A 20,741-nucleotide genomic window follows, 5' to 3' on the forward strand; every position below is an offset into this window, starting at 1 on the left:
CGTCCTTCTGCTTCGTGGTCTAAAATCAACCTGCAAGTCATTCTTCCATATCAACAGTTGGTTTCGACCATTTCCAGTTATATTTTAGTCCCTCCACTGAGATTTTTAATTTGACAGTTAGGACCCTTTCCTGCTCCCTGAGTCTGAATTTCATAGCCGTGGTGCTTGTTACCCAACAGGATACAGGGGGGTTCCTGTGTCACCATGCAGTGGACACTTCTGATACCTGTCTTGCTGGCAGATTCTCCCTTGTTGGCTTTCGGGGAGCAAGAGGCTGCTCAGGAAGGCCTTCCATGACAAGCAGTGGTGGACAGCAGACACTGCGGTCTGAGGTCCTGCCTGCTGCGAGCAGCCCTGTGAGCCTGGAGGTGGCCCCTTCCCCGGTCAAACCTCAGCTGAGACTCGTCTCCAGCCGACACCCCCAGGGCAGGTGTGGAAGCCCCTGACACAGAAGCCTGGTCACGCCTGGCCCACAGACACTGGGAGACCATTCACGTAGACTGTTTTATGCCACTGTGTTTATGCCGAGATTGCTGCCACAGTGTAATAACTCCTACAATCGCTGCTGATTTTTATTTCGTGGCCGCTGTGTCTTCTAGGATCAGGAGTTTTCAGGATTGTGCTCAGAAGCTGGGACTTACAGGTTTCTCTGAGATGAGTTGTTCTTCTCTGGGCAGCTCTCCAGCCATTGAGTTTTCAGCCTGGTGAATCTTGTGTGGTTCCGATGTGAATGAGAGAAAGTGCCTGGCTGTGAGGAACTCGCTCGTGGGCGTGACAGGAAGGCAGGGAGGTGTCAGGGACAAAAGGGCAGTAAGCATAAACACTCCAGTTAGCAATAGTCACCAATTAAAACCAGGGTGGTGGGACAAAGATGGGTGGACGCATCCTACTCAGTGGTCAGGGAGGGCCTTGGACATGAGGCAGCTCATGGGAGGAGATGGGGAACCGATCTCGAGACTCAGGGAACAGAGAGTAGAAAGGCCCTCCGTCCCTGCCCGTGTGTCCAATGGCAGCCATAGCACAGCCCTAGCACCACAAACTCAGAAACACTCACACTTACTGGCTGTTTGGTGGGTGCCTGTCTGGTGGGTCCTGATAGGTTTTCTGCCCGAACCCCTTGAGGCCGAAATCAAGATGTCAGCTTATCTGGGCTCTCCCTGGGGCTCTCTGTGGAGAAACTAGGGTCCAGCCTCAGGCCATTGGCAGAATTCAGCTCCTTGTGGTTCTAAGGCCAGGCTCTCTGCTTCTCTGCTGGCTCTTGGACCCTGCCTCTGAGCACGGTGACCCCTGTCAAGTCCTTGCCATGCCTGGCATTCCCGACGTCCATGTCCACTACAGTGAACTTCTGCTGCTTCTTCTCTAACCATGCAGAGAACCTTCTCCACTCTTACTGTCTGATGCTCATGTCCTAATCCAGGATAACCTCACCATCTCGGTCCACAGCTATCCTGAAGCTATCAAGTCCCTTCCAGAAGCACCTAGATTCATGTTTGATTGAAAACTGGAGGACAGGAAGCTTGTGGGGACGTCATCAGAATTCTGCCCACCACACGTCCTGTACAGGGAAAAAGTTTGCTGCATCTTCAAGAACTAGTGCAATGAAGCAAAGTAAGAGTAAAAATGGAGGCCGTTTAGCTCTAACCAGGAATTTGGATCTTTGATTTCAGTGGGAATCTGCTGTAGGATTTTTTTTACAGGGGAGTGAAGCAGAAACTAACTCATACTTGAAATTTGCCCAGCATGGTGAGTGGGGGACGCTTCTCTAGCAATCCCGGGCCACTGCGCAGGGGGGCCCGTCGGGAAGGGATGTGGCAGCCTGGTGTGTGTGTGGTCTCCTGCGTGAACCTGCAGTGTGTGTGTATGTGTGTGTTACTGTGTGCGCGGGTCAGCGGGGGGGAGGGGCATTGCTTCCGGGTCTGTAGGGAGGAAGCCCGACACCCACAGACTGATCAAGAGGCAACAAGTCTCACAGTGGGATGGGGTGAGTAGGCTGGGAGTTCTCACCCGTGCTTTCGCCTAACATGGCCACTGGAAATGACCTGCCACTCTGCCCCACGACTCAGGCCACAGAGCCCACAGAGGCAAGCCACAGATCACTCTCTGATTCAGGGAACTTGTCTTGCCCACGGCTCCATGTGAACACAGTATAGCTCTGCACTGGTCTCCACATCCTTGCCCTGTCCAGCAACCCCCAGCCCGGCCCACAGCTGGCTTTGCCATCTGAGCTCCGGAACCACCTGCACACGAGGAAACCAGCCTCCGCTGGCCTCCCATGCCCTTGTTGGATTGCTGGTCTCAGCTCAGGGGTCCTGCAACCCAACGCCACTTGTCCTATAACTTCTAGAAACACCAATGTCTTGTTTGAAAATCGTGTTTCCCCTCCCCTGTACCACTGCAATGGAGTCAGTATTTTTATTTCTTCCTTTAAGTGAAGATTCAGCACATGTGGAAAAGGTGAATGCATGGCTTAGCCCACTATTGTAAATGGGAAGTTCCATGTTAGACCTTTCTTTTTTAAGCTCTGGGAGAAAAAGAAGCTGGTATAGTTTTTTGTTTTTCCCCTAGGAGCAAGTGGGTAGCACATCTTAAGATACATAAGCAGCAACTCTCATCCCAAAGGATGGGACCCCAGGAGAATGAGTCCCTCTCTGGGGCTGCACACTTGTCACCTGTCCAAAGCTGTGGGTGGAGGGGAGCTTCTGCTGTATGGGGCGGCTGCTCTGACCATGTCCCAGGAAGAGGAGACTCCCAATTTTTAGCCCGAGTCTCTAACTTTCTGGGAAGAATGAATGAGGAGAGCTCTAGGACCTTCTTGAGCTGTACAGGCCCCCTCAGTCACAGGTTCCCTGTTGTGGCTGAGATTCCCAAGCTCCCAGGGTCCGGGGGAGTTCAAATGCCACCCTACGTGGAATTCCTAATTTTTAAAATTTCCCCCCATTTTTTACATGATTCATATATTCAGTGGTACCTTATGCTGACTTAACTTCTCACCAAAGCTCTCCCTTCATATCTTCCTAGTGTCTGTTTCTTTTCTTTTTTTTTTCTTTCCTTTCCTTTCCCTTTCTTTCTTTTTAAAGATTTATTTTGAGAGGAAGAGCGCAAGCGGGAGGGACAGAGGGAGAGGGAAAGAGCTGACTGTGAGCTGAACGCAGAGCCCAAAACGAGGCTCAACCTCACAGTCCTGAAATCACGTCCTGAGCCAGAACCAAGAGTTGGACACTTGACTGATGGTGCCACCCAGGCGCTCCTTCCCCGTTTCTATCATGTGCCAAATTAGTAACACCGAGACAGGTAACATATACAGAACTACATATTATTTTGTATCTAGCACAGTGCCAGCACCTGGTACCCTGTAAGACCTTGTCAAATCGATGACTACTTGGTAACTGATAACAGAATAGCAAATCAAGGTGTGTCTTCAGGATTATCTAATACAACATCCTGACTTTTAGAGCTAAGAAAGCGGTCACCTGAGGTGGTACTACAAACTGTCCACTCATCAGTGCTGGTTTATAAAGCCCCCTGGTAAGTTTTATTTAAGGACAAGAGTTGTACGTGGTGATTCATCTATTCACGTAAGATACCCTCCTTCGGCCAGGTGGCTGCAGCAAACTTTAAACAGCTGTCCCCCTGGCCTGCTCACCACCAATCCGGATTTGAGATCAAGAGCCAGGAATCCGTGGAGCTAAAAAATGTATCTTCAAGAGAAATAAGTCACAAAACAGACTCTGAACTCTAGAGAACACACTGCTGGTCACCAGATGGGAGGGGGCTGGGGGGTGGGGGAAGGTGATGGGGTTGAAGGAGGGCACCTGCTGTGATGTAGTAAAGTGCTGAATCACTGTACTGTACACCTGAGACTAATACTACCCTGTATGGTAACTGACTAGAAGTTTAAAACTTAAATAAAAACTTCAAAAAAAAAAAAAGTATCCTTATCTGACCTGCCCTTTTACCATGGACCCGAACAGAATCCTTCTTCCAATCAGATCTCTAGAGATGGGTTTTAAAATGTCCCTTAAAAAACACTGAGGACCAACAAATGTCCCTTAAAAATTCTGGAGCAAATATATAAGACTTAAAGAGGAGTAAGTGGAAAATCGTAATCTGGGATCTATCAAAAACTTCTTACGTCTTGAAGGGAAACAAAACTAAAAAATATTTCTTTCTTTTTTTTTATTAATTTTTTATTTTTTATAAACATATATTTTTATCCCCAGGGGTACAGGTCTGTGAATCACCAGGTTTATACACTTCACAGCACTCACCAAAGCACATACCCTCCCCAATGTTATTTCTTTAATTAGATTTACTGCCTAAGTTTAGATGACAAGATCTATAATCAAAGACAAATATCACGACTATTAAGCAGAAAATACAGTTGACAGCCACCTAAAGCAGCTGGAAAAAAACGATCCTTCCAAGCAATGAAAGCAGTCACGGCAGACAGACAGACAGAAGGATGCACCATGTCTGAGCCATCACAAAACAGGCTTTTTACAGCTGCATCTCACCTGCCCTCCCAAGCAAGGTAGGCACATTCTCATGTTGGAAGTGAGGCTGAACCCATCTGCAACCTGCGGAGCCGGGTCCTAGAGTCCAGGCGCTTCACCGGGACGGCCAGCCATCAGGGGTCAGTGTGGAGGACTTTCCAAAGTTTAGAATTGAGAACATGAATTAGAATTTCAAAATGTGGGAACCCCTGCGGGGCTCAGTTGGTTAAGCCACTGCCTTCAGCTCAGGTCATGATCCCAGTGTCTTGGGATCGAGTCCCACATCTGGCTCCTTGCTCAGCAGGAGCCTGCTTCTCCATCTGCCTCTGCCTGCACTCTGTCTGCCTGTGCTCACTCTGACAAATAAATAAATAAAATCTTTAAAAAAAAAAAAAAAAAGAATTTCAAAATGGGAGACCACAGGCTGGAACATCAGATCAAATTATCTGTATGATACAAACATTTTAAAAGGACTGATTAATTAAAGGCTCTACTGTATCCCTACCAATACTTCTAGGCATGGATACACAAGCGAGTCCATGCGTTGGTACAAGCTGCGTGTCCATGAAGTAAAGAGATCCCCTGAAGATACGACCAAGCAGATCAGAGCCCACTTCTCTAGAAACACGATGGTGGGGACAGTGCAGCCCCAAGAACACCCTCAGGAGGAAGGACTTTAATGCCAGATTCTTATCTAATCAGAATGTGGAGACAGAAAGAGATCTCAGATATCTAAGTTTCTGGACGTTTCCCACCCGCACGCCATGGAAACATACTCCGAGTCACAGAAGGCTGAGGGGAAGAATGCTTCCATGTGGCAAAAGGCAGGAACAACCACAAAGTGACTCCCCAGCTCAAGCTTTCTTTCCAGGTTCAAAATACCTGCCACATCCTACCTTTCAAGACCAGATTCCCGCATGAGCCATGCAGACCGTAACTCCAGAGAAGCCAGTCCACAGCCTGAGAGACACAGGCCCTGCCTGATGCATGGGGAGCAGAGCCACCAGGTGTTTCCTCTCGGACATACGAGAAGCTAAATCCCACAAGGGGGATGTGGCCCCGTGGCCCGTGACCAACAGAGCTGAGGGTCAGGAGTGGCAGGAGCGGCTGCCGAGAGAAACACTGATGGCGAATGCCGAGAGCAAGCTACAGAGTGAAGTAAGACACGAACAGTTCCTGGAGAACTGCTGCCTGTCCGTAACTGTAACACCCAAGGTGGGGAGAGGTGACCCGAAAGACAACCAGCAACTATCACGGAAGAGAACCGTAGAATTACTCAAGAATCCAAGGTTACTTGTAGTGCTGTTTATGCAGAAATGAAACAGGACAATGTAATGTATGAAATGCTTCATGATTTTGAAAGATTTAATTAAAAACTAGAAACAAGGGGCACCTGGGTGGCTCAATGGGTTAAGCCTCTGCCTTCAGCTCAGGTCATGATCCCAGGGTCCTGGGATAGAGCCCGGCATAGGGCTCCTGCTCAGCGGGGAGCCTGCTTCCCCTCCTCTCTCTGCCTACTTGTGATCTCTGTCTGTCAGATAAATAAATAAAATCTTTAAAAAAAAAAAAAAAACTAGAAACAAGTTCACATCCAAATTCTAATAAAAAACAATGACATGTTTCCAAGGGAAGAACTAACAGTCTCAAAACATAGAGGTTCAAGGAGCACAAAAGTAGAAGGTGGGCCAAGAATAAAAGTTAAAACGGTCTCAACTCACCTACTAAAAGTGTCACATGCCCTCTCTTCAATAGCGCTGTCAAGAGAAAACCTGAGAACCCGAATGTCGCCTACGTAAGACCCAGGATTTCTGTCTGTTCTGTGCTCAGCACCTGGAACCACCCAGCATCCAAGACTGTCTGAATGAATGAACGGAAGAGGAATGCTAACCAAACTGCGTGACGACCCCAGGGACACGGGAAACAGGGACCGTGGCTCAGCGCAGCTGGGAACTCTATAAACGCACGGCTTTTCCAGCAGACAGTTCAGAACACATGCCAAAGGTGTGTTAAAATTAGGCATCATCTCTAATACGAGAAGCTTAAGAAACGTTAAGATGACGAAGGCAATCAACGTTTTTGTGTATGGCGAACGAAAGGGAAACCACTGAATGTGCTTTCCTAAATGCCCCCAACAGAGGACTAGCTAAATTACAGTCCATCCACACGATGGGACCCTGAGGGAAGATGTTGTGACACTGCATGTTTCCATAGGAAGTGACAGTGACACAGAGAAAAAAGCAGGCTACAAGGGAGAACACAGTACAATCCCTCTGCTGTGTGAAAGGCCTGGAAGAAATGACAGGTTCCCCAAACTGCTGGGGCGACAGCAGTTTTTACTCTCTTCTTGCTGTTCATCTCTCTTCCCCAATACTTCTACAGTGAACACCTGTTACTTTAGAAAACAAAACTGTCCATTATAAAAGTCAGGAAACATTATTTTTGAGAGACCAATACTACAGGCTATAAAGTACTGTCAAATCAAGTATTAATTTTAAACATTATCTACCCCTTGGAAAAACGCAGCATTCTTCATCTTTCAATTCTGTGGATGTGTGTCTGGTATCAGACTACACCGGGCTACTTCTGAACATAGAAGTAATAGAAGAGAGCTGGAGGCAGTTACAAACCAGCACCAACCACTGGACTTGCATTCGGGCATATGGGGAGATCATAAATCCATTCAACAGCAGTAAGTGAAGCTGATTCCAACGCAAACCACAATATGAGCCAATGCAAAGAGTTACACGGTCTTCAGAAGAAGATGCATACCGATCAGATGCCACCTCAGACAAAAATGAGACTTTCTGGTTTCAATTTGAGCTATCACATTATGCCTTCCAAAAATACCACTTTGAGACCAAAGAAGAACATTGATTTGCCTTTTGTGCAAACAGGTTCACAATGAGGTAATACCTGGAAGAAAACTCAAGCTTCTATTAACATAGCCTAAGTCAATCACTTGTAAAATCTCAGCTACTGTTACTCTATTTTATTTGAGGTTCAGAATTCAGAATATACACCAAAGTACAATGAATAAATTCCCAGTTTCTCATGCTAACAAGTGGGAAAGGTTGTGTTACAAAGATGCCAACGTCAAGTGCCCCATTTGTCCCCTTTACTTCCCACAACCAAAAGTTCTGTTCCAGTTCTCATAAAGCTCTAAATCTTTAGGAGACACGCTAGGCCGCACGGTTCTGAGGGCGTTCTCAAAATCAACGTAAGCTATTGGTCGGACCTGATCGGGTGTTATTGTGGCAATGTCAACAGTCTGTAAACTGCGAATAGGCCCGAGGGATGCCTCTCTGCAAAGCTGGGTCATGTCAGCTCCTGAGAACCCATCTGTCTGCCTTACAACCAGGGCGATTTCCTCCTCGCTGAGGCAGCACTGCTCCTTGGACATGAGGTTAATCATGATCTGTTTCCTAGCCGCAGCTTCTGGGAGTGGAATATAAAGCCTTTTCACCAACCTTCTCCGGGCAGCCTCATCAATTTCTTGTGGCCGATTGGTTGCTCCCACCACCAGGATGCGGTCTTCAGAAGAAGTGGTTGCCCCATCTAACTGCACAAGAAATTCCGTTTTTATCCTTCTGGAAGATTCATGCTCACCATCTCCTCGTTGAGATAACAGGGAATCAATCTCATCAATGAATATCACAGCTGGCTGCTGACACCTTGCCACGGCAAACAACGCACGGACCATTTTCTCCCCCTCACCTACCCACTTAGAAGTCAAAGAAGAAGCAGAGATACTGAAGAACGTTGCCCCGGACTGACTAGCAATGCACTTGCCGATTAGAGTTTTACCAGTCCCGGGTGGCCCGAAGAGCAGAATTCCTTTAGGGGGTCCTCGCAAACCCTTAAAAATGTCCGGCCTCATCATGGGCCACACAACGATCTCCTTTATTGTGGCTTTGGCAAATTCTACTCCGGCAATATCTTCCCAGCTTACAGGTGGTCCGTGATCCATGATCTCATTCATGATAAGCTCAATCATCTTTGGCTCCAAGTTCTTCAGACGCTCATCGATTGGATTTGCCGGCTCTGCAGGTCCTGCACCATAAGCCTTATACTGCATCCCCCCATTCTGATCTCCCCCATCTTGCTTAGGTATAGGAGGAACAAACTTCCCAAATATTCCTCGGGACCTGCTAGCTCCCAGAGACTTCTTTATACCACTGTATGAAGACCCAGGTGCACGCTGGGGTTGGTACTTCTTTTGCTGATCTACCCATAATTGTTCTTTTGCAGTTTTAAAAGTAGGCAGGCTACTCTCTTCTCTTCGGGCATTATCTTCTGTTTTACTAACAGCCTTATTCACTATGGGAGTGGAAAGGGCATCAATGGTGCCAGGACCATACAAAGCTTTTCTCTCTCGTGGATTTTCACAGCCAGAAGGCAAACAAGACTGATTAGATGAAAACATATTTAGTCCTACATTGGCTTTTGGAGAGTTCTTATTTTCCTTGTTGACATTTCCAAATAATGGTGTGGCATGGATTTTTGCAGTGGCTAAGTCACCAAACGGTGTTAAGGATGTAGGACAGGCCTTACTGCTGTTCGTTAGCACAGGTGGCTGGGCATTCTGAGGGCACGTCGAAGAACTGCTATCTGGGATGCCTTGGGTCCCACTTGTATCAGGAGCTGCGTTAGTTAACGGGCCACTCTCCCCAGAAGCGCCACAGTCAGTCAGTTGAGGAGGACCGAGGACAATGCCCTCATTACGCATGACTCCGGACGCACCGGCCGTGGCCGACAGAGAGTCTCTGGATTTTCTGCCAGCACGCAGCATCTCCTGTACGTCACTCAACTGGAAAACACTATTTACTGACAGCCCCGACTGCCATTTGTCACTGTCGGTCTGGGGGGATCTTGCTAAAGCTAAAATGTGTTCTGCATAGTTATTCAAGCCAGTCTCAACATTGTCACAATCGATAACTGCAGAATATTTCTCTGCATATTTTCTGAACAGTTTGGTGGCGCAGACCTGGGAGAGCTCGGCGTTTGCCCATGCATACTGAATGCGTAATATCTGCGCTCGGTACGCATCTGCCTTCTGTTCTGGGGTACATGTGCCAGATGTAATTGCAAAGTAATTCTTCTGCCACTCACTCAGGTGCACAGACCTGGAGCTGGAGGCCTGCATGCTGGAGGTTCTTTTAACAAATGACAGAAATAAAAAACAGTCAGTACGAAGAAGAAGGAAACAAAGACATAATATTGTAAGCATATTTCTTAAATCCCTGCTCATCTGAAGGAAGGTATGCTGGACCTCTCACGTGTAAGGATAGAACACTTATAAGAGAAATAGCTAGGTAAACATGTGTTTCAGGCATTCAAGATAGAGACTTAATAACGCTTTGTTATGGGTTAAATGTTATATCACTTTCCCTGCAAATGGGGAAAATATTCCTAAGGCTTAGAGGGAAAGGGCTTCAAATTAATCAACAAAACAAAGGCAACACTTGAGAGTAATGGAACTAGACAATGCAGGACACACCAAGCCTGGGGGTTTAGCTCTGTCTCTAAGATAAACCAGATAAATGATCTCTGTCAAGCCTCTTTCACAGTACCTTCAGTTTGATCTGTAAAGTGAGAGAAATCATCCCAAGAATTGAGTCAAATAATGAGTATGCAAATATTGTGAAAGGTACCATTCTCATGCCTGTTACACAAATGTACAAATTAAGGCTGGGAGCTCACTGGAGATCACAGAGCTGGCAGGCAGCAGGGCTGGGGTGCACACTCGGGCACATTCACCCAGGGAGTGTGCAAGTCACAGCACACGAGCCGCTCCGCGATGCTGCCACCAAAGGGAACAGCAGCCTGGTTCATAACCATCAACCACCACCACCTACCAAATGTTTTTAAGGACTTCATCAATGAACACCAAAAACAGGATGCCCCAGAATCTCTCACAATTTTCCAGTTTCACCTTAAGTATTAAAAAGTGAAACTGGGGCGCCTGGGTGGCTCAGTGGATTAAGACTCTGCCTTCAGATTAGGTCATGATCTCAGGGTCTTGGAATTGAGTCCCACATCAGGCTCCCCACTCAGTGGGGAGTCTCTTTCTCCCTCTCCCCATCCCCCACTCATGCTCTCTTTTGCTATCTCTCTCTCAAACAAATAAATAAAAATTTTTAAAAAAGAATTTAGGGGGCGCCTGGGTGGCTCAGTGGGTTAAGCGTCTGCCTTTGGCTCAGGTCATGATCCCAGGGTCCTGAAATCGAGCCCTGCATCGGGCTCCTTGCTTGAGCAGGAGCTTCTCCCTCTCTCACTCCCCCTGCTTGTGCAGTCTCTCAGTGTCTCTTTCTGTCAAATATATAAATACATCTTAAAATTAAAAAAAAAAAAAAAACCACTGTACTATCAATAAAATAAAAAGCACTATACTCAATAGAAGATACTTGAAAAGCATCTATCTGATAAGGGGTTAATATCCAACATATAGAAAGAACTCATACAACTCCATGGCAAATAAACAATTCAATTCAGGGTGCCCAGCTGGCTCATTTGGAAGAGGATGTGACTCTTGATCTCAGGGCTGTGAGTTCAAGCCCCATGATGGGTGTAAAGACGACTTAAAATCTTTTTTTAAAAATGGGCCCAAAAAAATGGGCGAAGGACTTGAATACACATTTTCCCAAAGATATACACATGGCCTGCAGGTCCAGAAGAAGGATCACTCATCAGAGGGAAACACAGAGCAAAACCTCAAGGAACCATGTCCTGCCTATCAGAAGGGCGAGTGCCAGCATCACAAGAGACAAAGGTGCTGGCATGATGTGGGGAAAGGAACCCTCATGCGGTGTTGCTGGGGGCGCAAACTGCTGCAACCACCCTGAGGGACAGGATGGGGTGGCCTCAGAGAATTAAAAAAGAATTCCCGGGGCGCCTGGGTGGCTCAGTGGGTTAGGCCTCTGCCTTCGGCTCAGGTCATGATCTCAGGGTCCTGGGATGGAGCCCCATATCAGGCTCTCTGCTCGGCGGGGAGCCTGCTTCTCCCTCTCTCTCTGCCTGCCTCTCTGCCTACTTGTGATCTGTCAAATAAATAAATAAAATCTTTAAAAAAAAAAGTGAAACTGACCTTGTAAATGAAATATGAGAAAAAGTCTGCTCAAGTACAAACACTTTAGGTCTCAATGGTGTAACAGTAAAGTGCTTTTACTTTAGGGTTCTTCTCTCAAGTTATTTTTGTAAGCCTCCTTACATTCAGTTGAATTATTTTACCAGAATTATTGGTGACTATAATCATATTGCTAGATGTGTGGAAGTTACCTGTCCAGCCACAAGAAAAATGTGTAAGAAAACTTTTAAGTTTCCTAGGAGTGCTGCCATAAAGGAGTGCTGTAAAATCCAAGAACTCATTCATTTTAAAATCTACCTCCCGAATTGCCTGTAAATATGGCCTAAAAATCCACAGGTTCTTCCAGCACACAAGTAATACAGCTGTGTCTCCCATAAGGCTCTACAAAAATGAAAGGCCCAATGAGATTCTTGGGCTTATTCTTAATTCAAATTAAATTCTTAATTTGCTTCAGGGCATAAAGCTACATTAAACTAGTCAAAAGTAGAACCATTTTAGCTTTTAAGACTCTTTTAGACAGTGCTGGAAGGGAGGAACCGGGAGGTGACTTGGAAAACATTCATCACTTTTCTCATCAGGAGGAACACCCTCTTCCCCTGCCTGGCTTCCTCTCCCTGCCTCACCTGCAATCCCGGGATTCCTCCAGCAGCACACTGCCCTATCCCTGTTCCCAGGACGCCGTCCTCTCCTTTCCACCTTCACCCTTTTCTTGGAAATTCACCTCCTGCCGACTCCATCATTTACCCCCTATGTGGACAGGGACAGCCAAACACCTGTGTGGCCAGCCCTGGCCAAGGACACAGCCACTGTCTCCATCACCATCAGTCACTTTCTCACGGCATTGCTTCCACTTCCACCAAAAACTTGCGGCTCATTAACACACACGAACTGCGCTCCAATCTTTTTTATGATTCTGGTAAATTTCTGCTTATAGTGAGAATGTGGGATTCTCAGCTAGCCAGCGGGCTGCTGCCAGCAGGACCTGTTTTCTATAACATCTGTACTCTCCCGGTATCCAGAACAGGGTATGCCCTGGAATAAAAACTACTCAAATCCTGCCAGACCCCGGGGCCGGCCCTTTGTAGAGGCTGCTAACTCCCAGAAGCAGGACCCGTCCTCTGGCTCCGCCGCCCACCAGCCAGGACCCCGAGCACAACTCAAGTCCTGTCAGGAGCAGTTAGCACAAGCCAGCTCCCGGGGGGCTGCCGGTTCTGCGAGGCCCTCAGCACAGCTCTCGGCACTTAGAAAATACTAGAATAACTGTTCGGCGTCTCCGGTCCTTGCAAGGACCCCCCCCCACCCCCCAAGGAAGCAGGCGCCCCCGCAGCGCCCGCCACGGTGGCAGCGCGCCCACGGTCGAGGCGGGGCGGCCCCGCCTCCTGTCTTCCCAAGCCGCCACCCGGAGATCCCTGACCGGCCCTCTGGACCCCGCGCAGCCTCCGCCCGGGCCCGGGCCCGGCCCCTGCCCGCCCCCGGTCCGCCCCTTACCCCTCGGCCCTCCGCGACCCCCGCTCCCGCCCGGGGCCAGGCTCCTCCACACGCCCCGCCCCCCCTCGCCCCTCATCCCTCGCCCGGCCCCTGGCCCCTGCCCCTATACCGACCCGGACCCCTACTCCGCCACGGCCCCGACCCCGGCGGGACTTCCGAGCCTCCTAGCCCACCTGGAGCCTCCGAAAAGCGCGGGGCCCGGTGTGCGCCTGCGCGCTGCTTACGTGCTCGTGCCCGCGCCGCGCGTGTGTGCGTGGGGCGGTGACTAGGAGCGTCTGGGATGCGGCCGGCCGCGCGGGGATCTGGCTGGGGCTGGCAACGTTGTTGGAGAAGGGGGTCACGGCAAGAGCGCGCGGGAGTGTTGGTGAGGGTGGGGGCGTGCGCGGGAGGATGCGGGGGCGTGGGGTGGGGGACGGGGGCGCGGAGCGGTGGGCGTGGCGGGGGGCGACGAGGGCGCGAGCGGTGGGCGGGGCGGAGGGAACGGGGGCGGGTAGCGGTGGGCGGGGCGGGGGGGCACGGGGGCTGGCGCGGAGGCGGAGGCGGGGCGGGGCGGGGCGGGGCCGGGCGCTCCCGGCGGGCGCTGCCAGGTGAGGTACCTAAGTGGGCTGGCAGCCGCCGGTTCGCAGAAAGGGATGCGCATCGTTTCGTTGCACCTGCGCCTCCTGTTCTCCGGCCTCTGACCTGCAGACTCGGAGGCGCGGTGGGTGGAGCGCAGTGCGCAGGAGCCCCGCAGAAGGCGCCTGGTCCGCGCTCCGCCGGGCAGCTCGGGGACCGCCGTGCAGCCACAGGCCGGGCCCAGGCCGGTGAGGCGCGGTCAGGTCTCGTTGACCCGGGAGGGGGTGGGGGGGCAGTAGCCCTCCTCGGAGCAAGTGGAGGCCGGGTCCCCGCGGGCCCGTGGCCGTTGCCCTCTCCATGTTAGCAGGTCGTTCTGGGCGAAGGTTACCCACTGGCTGAGAGGACCCAGTAGAGGCAGGTGCAAATCGACATGCGTTTTTCAGACGGAATAAGGGAATCAGGCTCTCCCTGAGTCTGGCAACTCTGACCTGTCCCTCAGCCAGCATCCCCCCCCTCCCCGCCCTGCACTCTTTAGGGACACTTTCCTGGAAGGAAGCCTTTGGAAAACGCTTCATCATTGCCTTGGACTTTGTTTTGGAGCGAGACTTCAGAGGGCAGTAGCATGCTCAGATGAGTTTAGCGAATTGCGTTTCAGACCGAGCAACAGAATAGCCACTGGCAGCCACCTGCCCTGTCACTAGTGTCATCGTGTCACCTCATAACTCTGGAGACAGTTCCGGGTTTGATCACAGCCCTAAGGATGTCCCGAGGGTACGTATTTCCATTTTGCCATCTTTCTCCCACTCCACCACCTACAGTGACTTCCCCCTCCAGGCTTGTCACCTCACTGTTCTGAGAAGACCCCCACAGTCAAGGAACCCAGCTTCACACAGCCCCATTTATAGTGGGGAAAAGGGGCCAAACTAGGAAAGACCTTTCACCCCTGAATACTTCTCTTTCCCAAAAAAGGAAGAAACCTTTTCCCAGGAAACCCCAGGAGCCTTCCTCTTCCTCTCCTTGTCTCCCCGATCTTGAGTTATCCCACCCTGAGAATATGGGCACAGGGAAGGGAGAAAATGATGGCACATGACATTTAAATGCAAGAAATGAAGAAAATTGAGACCCCCCCCAAAAAAAAAAAATTCCAAAGACCTTTCTTCTTTAAATGGGCACAAAACAAAAGGGATTGGACAATATATTTTTTAAAATAGACAATCACAAGGGAAAACACTCACAATTCATTTCTTAGCTGAAGTAAGAATAACAGACTTTTTATTCTAAAGGTTCGTAATTTATTAGCTCATTTTCTAATTATCATAATTACTCAAAATATAGAGAATAAAAATAAAAGAAAATGAAAATGAAAACTGTTATCTCCGGGCTGACTTAGTTGCATGTTTACTAGCTGTTTTTCTGCTTGCATATTTAGACTTCAGCGTATGCTCTTAGGGTAATTGGCAGTAAGTTTAAATAAATATTATTAGGGTAACTGGCAATTTTTGGTGACTTTCATCACTAATATTTTAATGATAGCATTTGGAGAACTCACAGAAACCGCTGTCTTACCCACCTAAGAGTTTTTTGTTCAAATAATGAACTACATGTACAGTGTCCGCAGCTGTTTTTCAGTAGGTGACATGGGCATTGCCATTTCACTTTTGTGCCTTTGATACGAAAGCATTTCCCAATCCTGCAGTCTCCATCTTCCTGCATAGCTGGCAGAAGTATAAGTCACTTCCATGCTCTCCCGAAGTGAACTCCTCATCTGTGAAAGGGGAATAAACTTCTCTAACTCAGAAGCTATGCTAAGGATTAAATTAACACGCGACACCATAAATCATCAGAGCAGCAGCTGGCACAATGCAGACGTTCAACAGAATCTGTGATGCTGTCCCGTACTTACTGCTCCGTGAACACAATTATTGGAATTGGAAGAGTTTGTTACCTGAGCTAGGCAGCTAAACTTTCCTTCCAAGACCATAGACCATGTTCTTTCTTCTGGGTAGAATTTTTTTGAACCTGCAAGAGAAGCATTTTTCACCTATAGCAAACAGAGTGCCGGTTCTTCGTGCAAGGGATTCTGGGAGATGGCTGCATATTTCCATATTCATGAATATTATAAACATGGTCTCAAGGAAATGCCGGCGCACACTTCAGTGATCTCATTTATTTTTGAGCACAGAGAGACTATGGCCCCAAATAATGTGCATTCCTGCGTGCCAGGAAAATTACTCTCTTGAAGTTTAAAAGAGATGCGTTTGTCAATGTGTGGGATTGCTGGTAGGGAGGTGGATGGTTTGAGGACATAGACAGGACAGGAGTCAGGTGAAACAGCCATACCTGAGCCCAGTTCCTTCATGGCCGGGTTCCTGTGTGTGGCTGGATTCTCACAGACTTCAATACTCGCGGTTCCATAGCTCGGGGACAAGGCAGTGACCCTTGACAAGGGTGACCCTTCCTTCTATGGGGCAGGAAGACCTGCATAGATCTGGACAGATTGCAGACACAATCCCAGAAAAGGCTTTCACTGGCTGCACTGAAGGAATCACAAGAGCCCTGGGGAGGAGCCTGACGTGGCCTCCCCGCGGTTAACGGAAATGGGGTAGGCAGAGCACTGAGGACAATGAGCTTTGGTCCTTTTCTCTGGAACATCACAGCCAACCTGAGTCAGCACGTCTAGCTGCTTCCTGTCTGATCCCATATAGGCTGTGGGTTGGATTGTGTTCCCAAAAAATACACCGAAGTCCTAACCTCCGGTATCCGGGAATGTGATGGTTTTTGGATGCAGGGTCTTTGCCGACGCACTCGAGTTAAGAGGTCATTCTGGCCCAGGCTGGGCCTTAATCCAGTGCGCCTGATGATTTATAACGAAGAGAGAAGTACAGAGGGGAGGTGGAGATTGGAGTAACATGCACTCCTAAACCAGGGAGCATCTACGGCCTCCAGAGCTGGAGCGGGGAGGAGGGACCCTCCTCGGAGGCTGCGGAAGCAGCGTGGCCCTGCGGACACCCTCATTTCAGGATTCTGGTCTCCATCACTTTGAGAGAATTATTTTCTGTTGTTTTAAGTCTCCTAGTTTATGATGCTTTGTTCCCACAACCCTAGGAAAGCAATAGACTGCCTTCTGATGGTCTAGGGGCGGGCTGGGGGAGTAATCAGGAGCATGGCCCAGGGAGTCAGCTTTACAGGGTTCAAATCTCAGCCCCACGGCACAAGAGCTACATCCGGGGATCTCGAGGGGCCAAACCGAGTCGATCGCTGAAGAGCCTTTGGATGAGAACCGCGCCAGTAAGCTCCGCCCAAGTCCCGCGCGTTATTACGGTCAGGTAAGCCTTGTGCTCAGCACGAGTTGCTTGTCACTGAAGAAGAAACTGTCCTGGGGCGGTGGTTCCAGTTTCTGTGCTCCTTACCCTTGCTATTTGATCCATCAGCCCAACTTCTCTGGTCTTCATAGACCCTTGAATCGCAGATGCAGGAGAGGGCTCAAAGGTGGCAGGTTTTCCATTCCCTCGGGGAGTTTCCTTTACCACTTGAACACCCGCAGGGGTGGAGAACTTACTCCCTCTGAAAAAGCAGATCTTGTGCACTCACAGCCATCCTTTGAGTTCTCTGTGTTGAAACATAACCTGCCTCCATGTCACTTTCTGGAGGCACAAAACCTCTTCATTGCAAAAGGGGTGTACATTTGAACGCACCTCGTCCTCTCTCTGAGTCTTTCCCCCTGGATAGCCTTCCTTTTATAAACCTCCTCACATGACTCAGTTTCCCTCTGATGGCGCGGGGGCGGGGGGTATCACCATAAATGGTGAGGTTTGGGGTCTGCATTTGGACGCCCTTGGACCCCCATGGTCTCCTATAAGTAACCCCACTCTGTTTCCTCCTCTTCTCTCTTCCCTCGACCATCTGTGTCACCTCTCTGCTTAGAGAAGAAACACACAAGTTTCTCTAAAATAGAAGTTCCAGACTGACCCAGCTGAGGCAAGCGACCTGTTCTCACAGTACTTTCTTAGTAATTTGTTTCTATTATTTATGACAAGTAGAGGTAATAGGAGGCAGCACAGAGGTGCTGAGGGAAAAGTTTCTGGTATTGAGTGCAGTAAAAAAGAAAAAGTAAAACAGTTGCTAGTATTTGATCCTTGGGGATTTACACAATTCAGAAAAGCAATAATCATTAGAGCAAAAGGTTGCCAGGCAATTTTCATGCCTACTCTCAAACACAGACTTTCTGGATAAAATATCAGCAGTTTCTAATGTACAGAGCCTAAGGGCCTTGCAAGTTAGGGGCACAGGGACGAAGTCGGTGGACACGTTAAACCTGCCTTCCCTCTGGGTCTTCTCCCCTTATTATGAGCAAGGGATGCTCAGTGACCTCCCACTTCTCTGTTCTGTCTTGGGCATTTCCACATACTCCTTTCAACATGGGCATGAAGCCACCCTATGTGAACGTCTTCAGTCCCAGAAAGTTTTGCTGTTTGTCACATTTTGGAGAAGAGACAGGATTCCAGGAGATTTTCTTAGTGTGATGCAATAAGAACAACACATTCTTGAGTTTTGTCTCTGATACCTGAAACGGAACTCCGAAACCCCTGGAAATGTGTGGGTGACAGGAGGCGCTTTTGCTCAAAATGGGGTGACTCTTGGTTGGCCCCTAGATAGAATCAGATGGGGGCTGGACACTGAGGAGACCCAGGCGTGATTAGAGGTTTGTAATGTCCAGCCCTGCCTCCAGACTTCTGGGAGAGATTGAGTTCATCACCCCTGGTCAGTGAATTAATCAACCATGCCCATGTCATGGATCCACCATAAAAACCCCCAAATGACAGAGCTGGGAGGGTTTCCAAGCTGGGGAACACATGCAGGTTCTAGGAGAGGTAGCAGTGCTCTCAGAGGGTGTGGAAGCTCCATCCACCTTCCCCATACCTTGCCCTGTGCAGGTCTTCTGGTTGGCTTTCCCTGAGCCTTATCCTTTATAATAAAGGGGTAAACATGACTGAAACGGCGTCTTGAGTCTGTGAGCTGTTCTAGCAAGGCACTGAACCTAAGGAGGGGGCCATGGGAACCCCTGCTTTACAGTCAACCCGTCAGAAGTACAGGAGGCCCGGGATTGGGACTGGCATCAGGTGGAGGGTGACTTATGGTTCTGAGCCCTTAACTATGGGCTCAGACTGTAACTTTAGTTAGATGGTGTCAGAGAGTTGGAGAAGTAGCGTTGGCAGAGATACCGCTATTTGGTGCCAGGAGGAAAAAATCTCATTTGGTGTCAGAAGTGTTATGACTAAATACAGTTTGGGTATGAGGATCTGGTTGTGTCGTGCCATCAGGGATTTTTCCAACACTAAGCAAGAGGCGCCATTATCGAAGGCAACAAGCTTTGCATCGACTTCCGGTGCCAGCAGCGGTCTATGACATGTCGTGACCCCAAACCAGATGTATATTTACATCCAGATGCTATGCAGATCAGAGATTAGGCTGAGTAACCCAGACCTTTATCAACTAGGGGCTCTTTGGGGATTGTCAGGTTGGGGTCAGGCAGGAGCCAAGACTCAACCTGGGAGGTGAAAATGGACTCTTCCCAGAAGAAAATAAACGGCTTCGCAGCCACTTCCTCCGAGAAATGGTTCACCCTGAAGACCAGACAGGAGATTTGGCCGCTCAGTTGAGTGGGCAGGAGTGTGGATCCTAGAACCAGGCTGGCTGAGTTCTAGTCCTAGCTTGGCCACCAATTAGCAGCGAGAAACTGGGGCAAGCCACTAAACCTCTTGAAAAACCTTGACAAGCCCCATTTTCTCATCTGTAACATGGAAGTGATAACTGAGAATTTAAAAATAGGAATAAAGTTAATATTTCAAAAATATTGAGAAAGGTGCCTGGCATGGATCACGTGCTCTGAGTGTGTGTGTTTAATACACAGGGAGACAGTGCTTCTTGCTGTATCCACGCTCAGCAGTTTGGCCTGATGGCTCCGTCCCCTAGATATCTGGAGAGGTCAGGAGGTGGGGTGAACTGTGATGATTTGCCGAGAAATGAGCCAGAAGTCAGACAAGCTTTCATCTCTGTTGGGTCTACATTGATGTGGATGTCTGAGAATCTCCACCAGAAAGACCCAGCCGAGCTCTGAGAGAGGAGCCTCGGCCACTCGACTGGCTTCCTGCCTCCTATCTGTGTATGGCTCCCTGCACCGCTCCTGTTGTTGCCTGCCACCCAAGCTCTTGCCTGGGACTCAAGCCTCTGCCATCTTCTCAGTGTAGGTTTCCACAGAAGCCGGGAGCTGCATCGGTGACTTTTGTGGCTCATTCTGGAGACCCTGCAACAATCTTGCTCAAGAGCATACTCAGGTGCAAACCATCTCATTGCAGAAAAGAATCACTTCCACCTCAACTCAGTGATCTAGTGCTCAACACCCTATAGCTCTTAACGTGAGGTCCCAGTGGCCCTAGTGGCCCATCCCATGTCCTCACACCTCGATGGATGGCAGGTCTGGTTCACCAATGGGTACAGAATGAATGACCTTGTGTGTAATTTGGGGAACTACATAGCCTCTGACAGATTTCCAGATTCCTGAAAAGCAGATCATTTCATAAAATTTAGGTATCAGAGACTTTTGAAATGCAAATAGACTTATCAATAGTGACAGGGCCTTTTCTGAGAGTGCTTTGCTTTCAATAGTTAAATCATCTCTAAAGGACAAGAACTCATCATGGGATTAAAATTCAAGTGTTTGTACCAGCAAAAATGGTTTCAAACAAAGATAGGCTATTCAAGTAAATACTGCATCTTATGGGTGTTTACGTTTACAAGGGCATTCTGGTTGTTTATCGTTTATGAGACCATGGGGCAGACGGACTGATCATTTGTCCTTGGACAAAGAAATCAAGGCCCTAGAAAGTAACCTTTCCCCACACGCCAGTAGAATTTGGTCTGCGGTTGTGAGTCCTAGCTCTGAATTTATTTCTTCAAGAGTTGGAATCATCTCTAAGTAAAACCTGTATGTTCCTAATGCATCGAAAACAGCCCCTGACATATAATAGATACTCCATTAACATTTTTTTGGTGCAAAGAATGCCATTTAAAAATACCCAAGAATGGGTGGCTAAGTCGATGAAGCGTCTGCCATGAGCTCA

At 48.8% G+C, this 20,741-nt stretch overlaps 1 protein-coding gene across 4 annotated transcripts; it reads right to left on the reverse strand.

The window, feature by feature from the left end:
* Positions 1-7,467: 7,467 nt before the first annotated feature.
* On the reverse strand, positions 7,468-13,382 carry FIGNL1 (fidgetin like 1). 4 transcript variants are annotated; one of them, XM_082692784.1, is made up of 2 exons: positions 13,290-13,382; positions 7,468-9,646 (listed from the first exon to the last, which is right to left on the reverse strand). In XM_082692784.1, the coding sequence occupies exon 2, from the start codon at positions 9,634-9,636 to the stop codon at positions 7,609-7,611; it is 2,028 nt and encodes a 675-aa protein (XP_082548910.1). In that variant the 5' UTR covers positions 9,637-9,646; positions 13,290-13,382; the 3' UTR covers positions 7,468-7,608. The 4 variants fall into 4 exon arrangements, with proteins under 4 accessions (XP_082548910.1, XP_082548908.1, XP_082548907.1 ...); XM_082692782.1 differs by having other exon boundaries at positions 13,239-13,360; XM_082692781.1 differs by lacking the exon at positions 13,290-13,382 and adding an exon at positions 13,179-13,269.
* Positions 13,383-20,741: the final 7,359 nt, after the last annotated feature.

The sequence above is a fragment of the Mustela nivalis genome (genome assembly GCF_964662115.1).
Source record: "Mustela nivalis genome assembly, chromosome: 12".
In the NCBI taxonomy this organism is placed as follows: Eukaryota; Metazoa; Chordata; class Mammalia; order Carnivora; family Mustelidae; genus Mustela; species Mustela nivalis.

Bases quoted from the DNA above. Each gene is read 5' to 3' on its own strand.
- FIGNL1 (XM_082692784.1), bottom strand. From the start codon at position 9,636: ATGCAGGCCTCCAGCTCCAGGTCTGTGCACCTGAGTGAGTGGCAGAAG.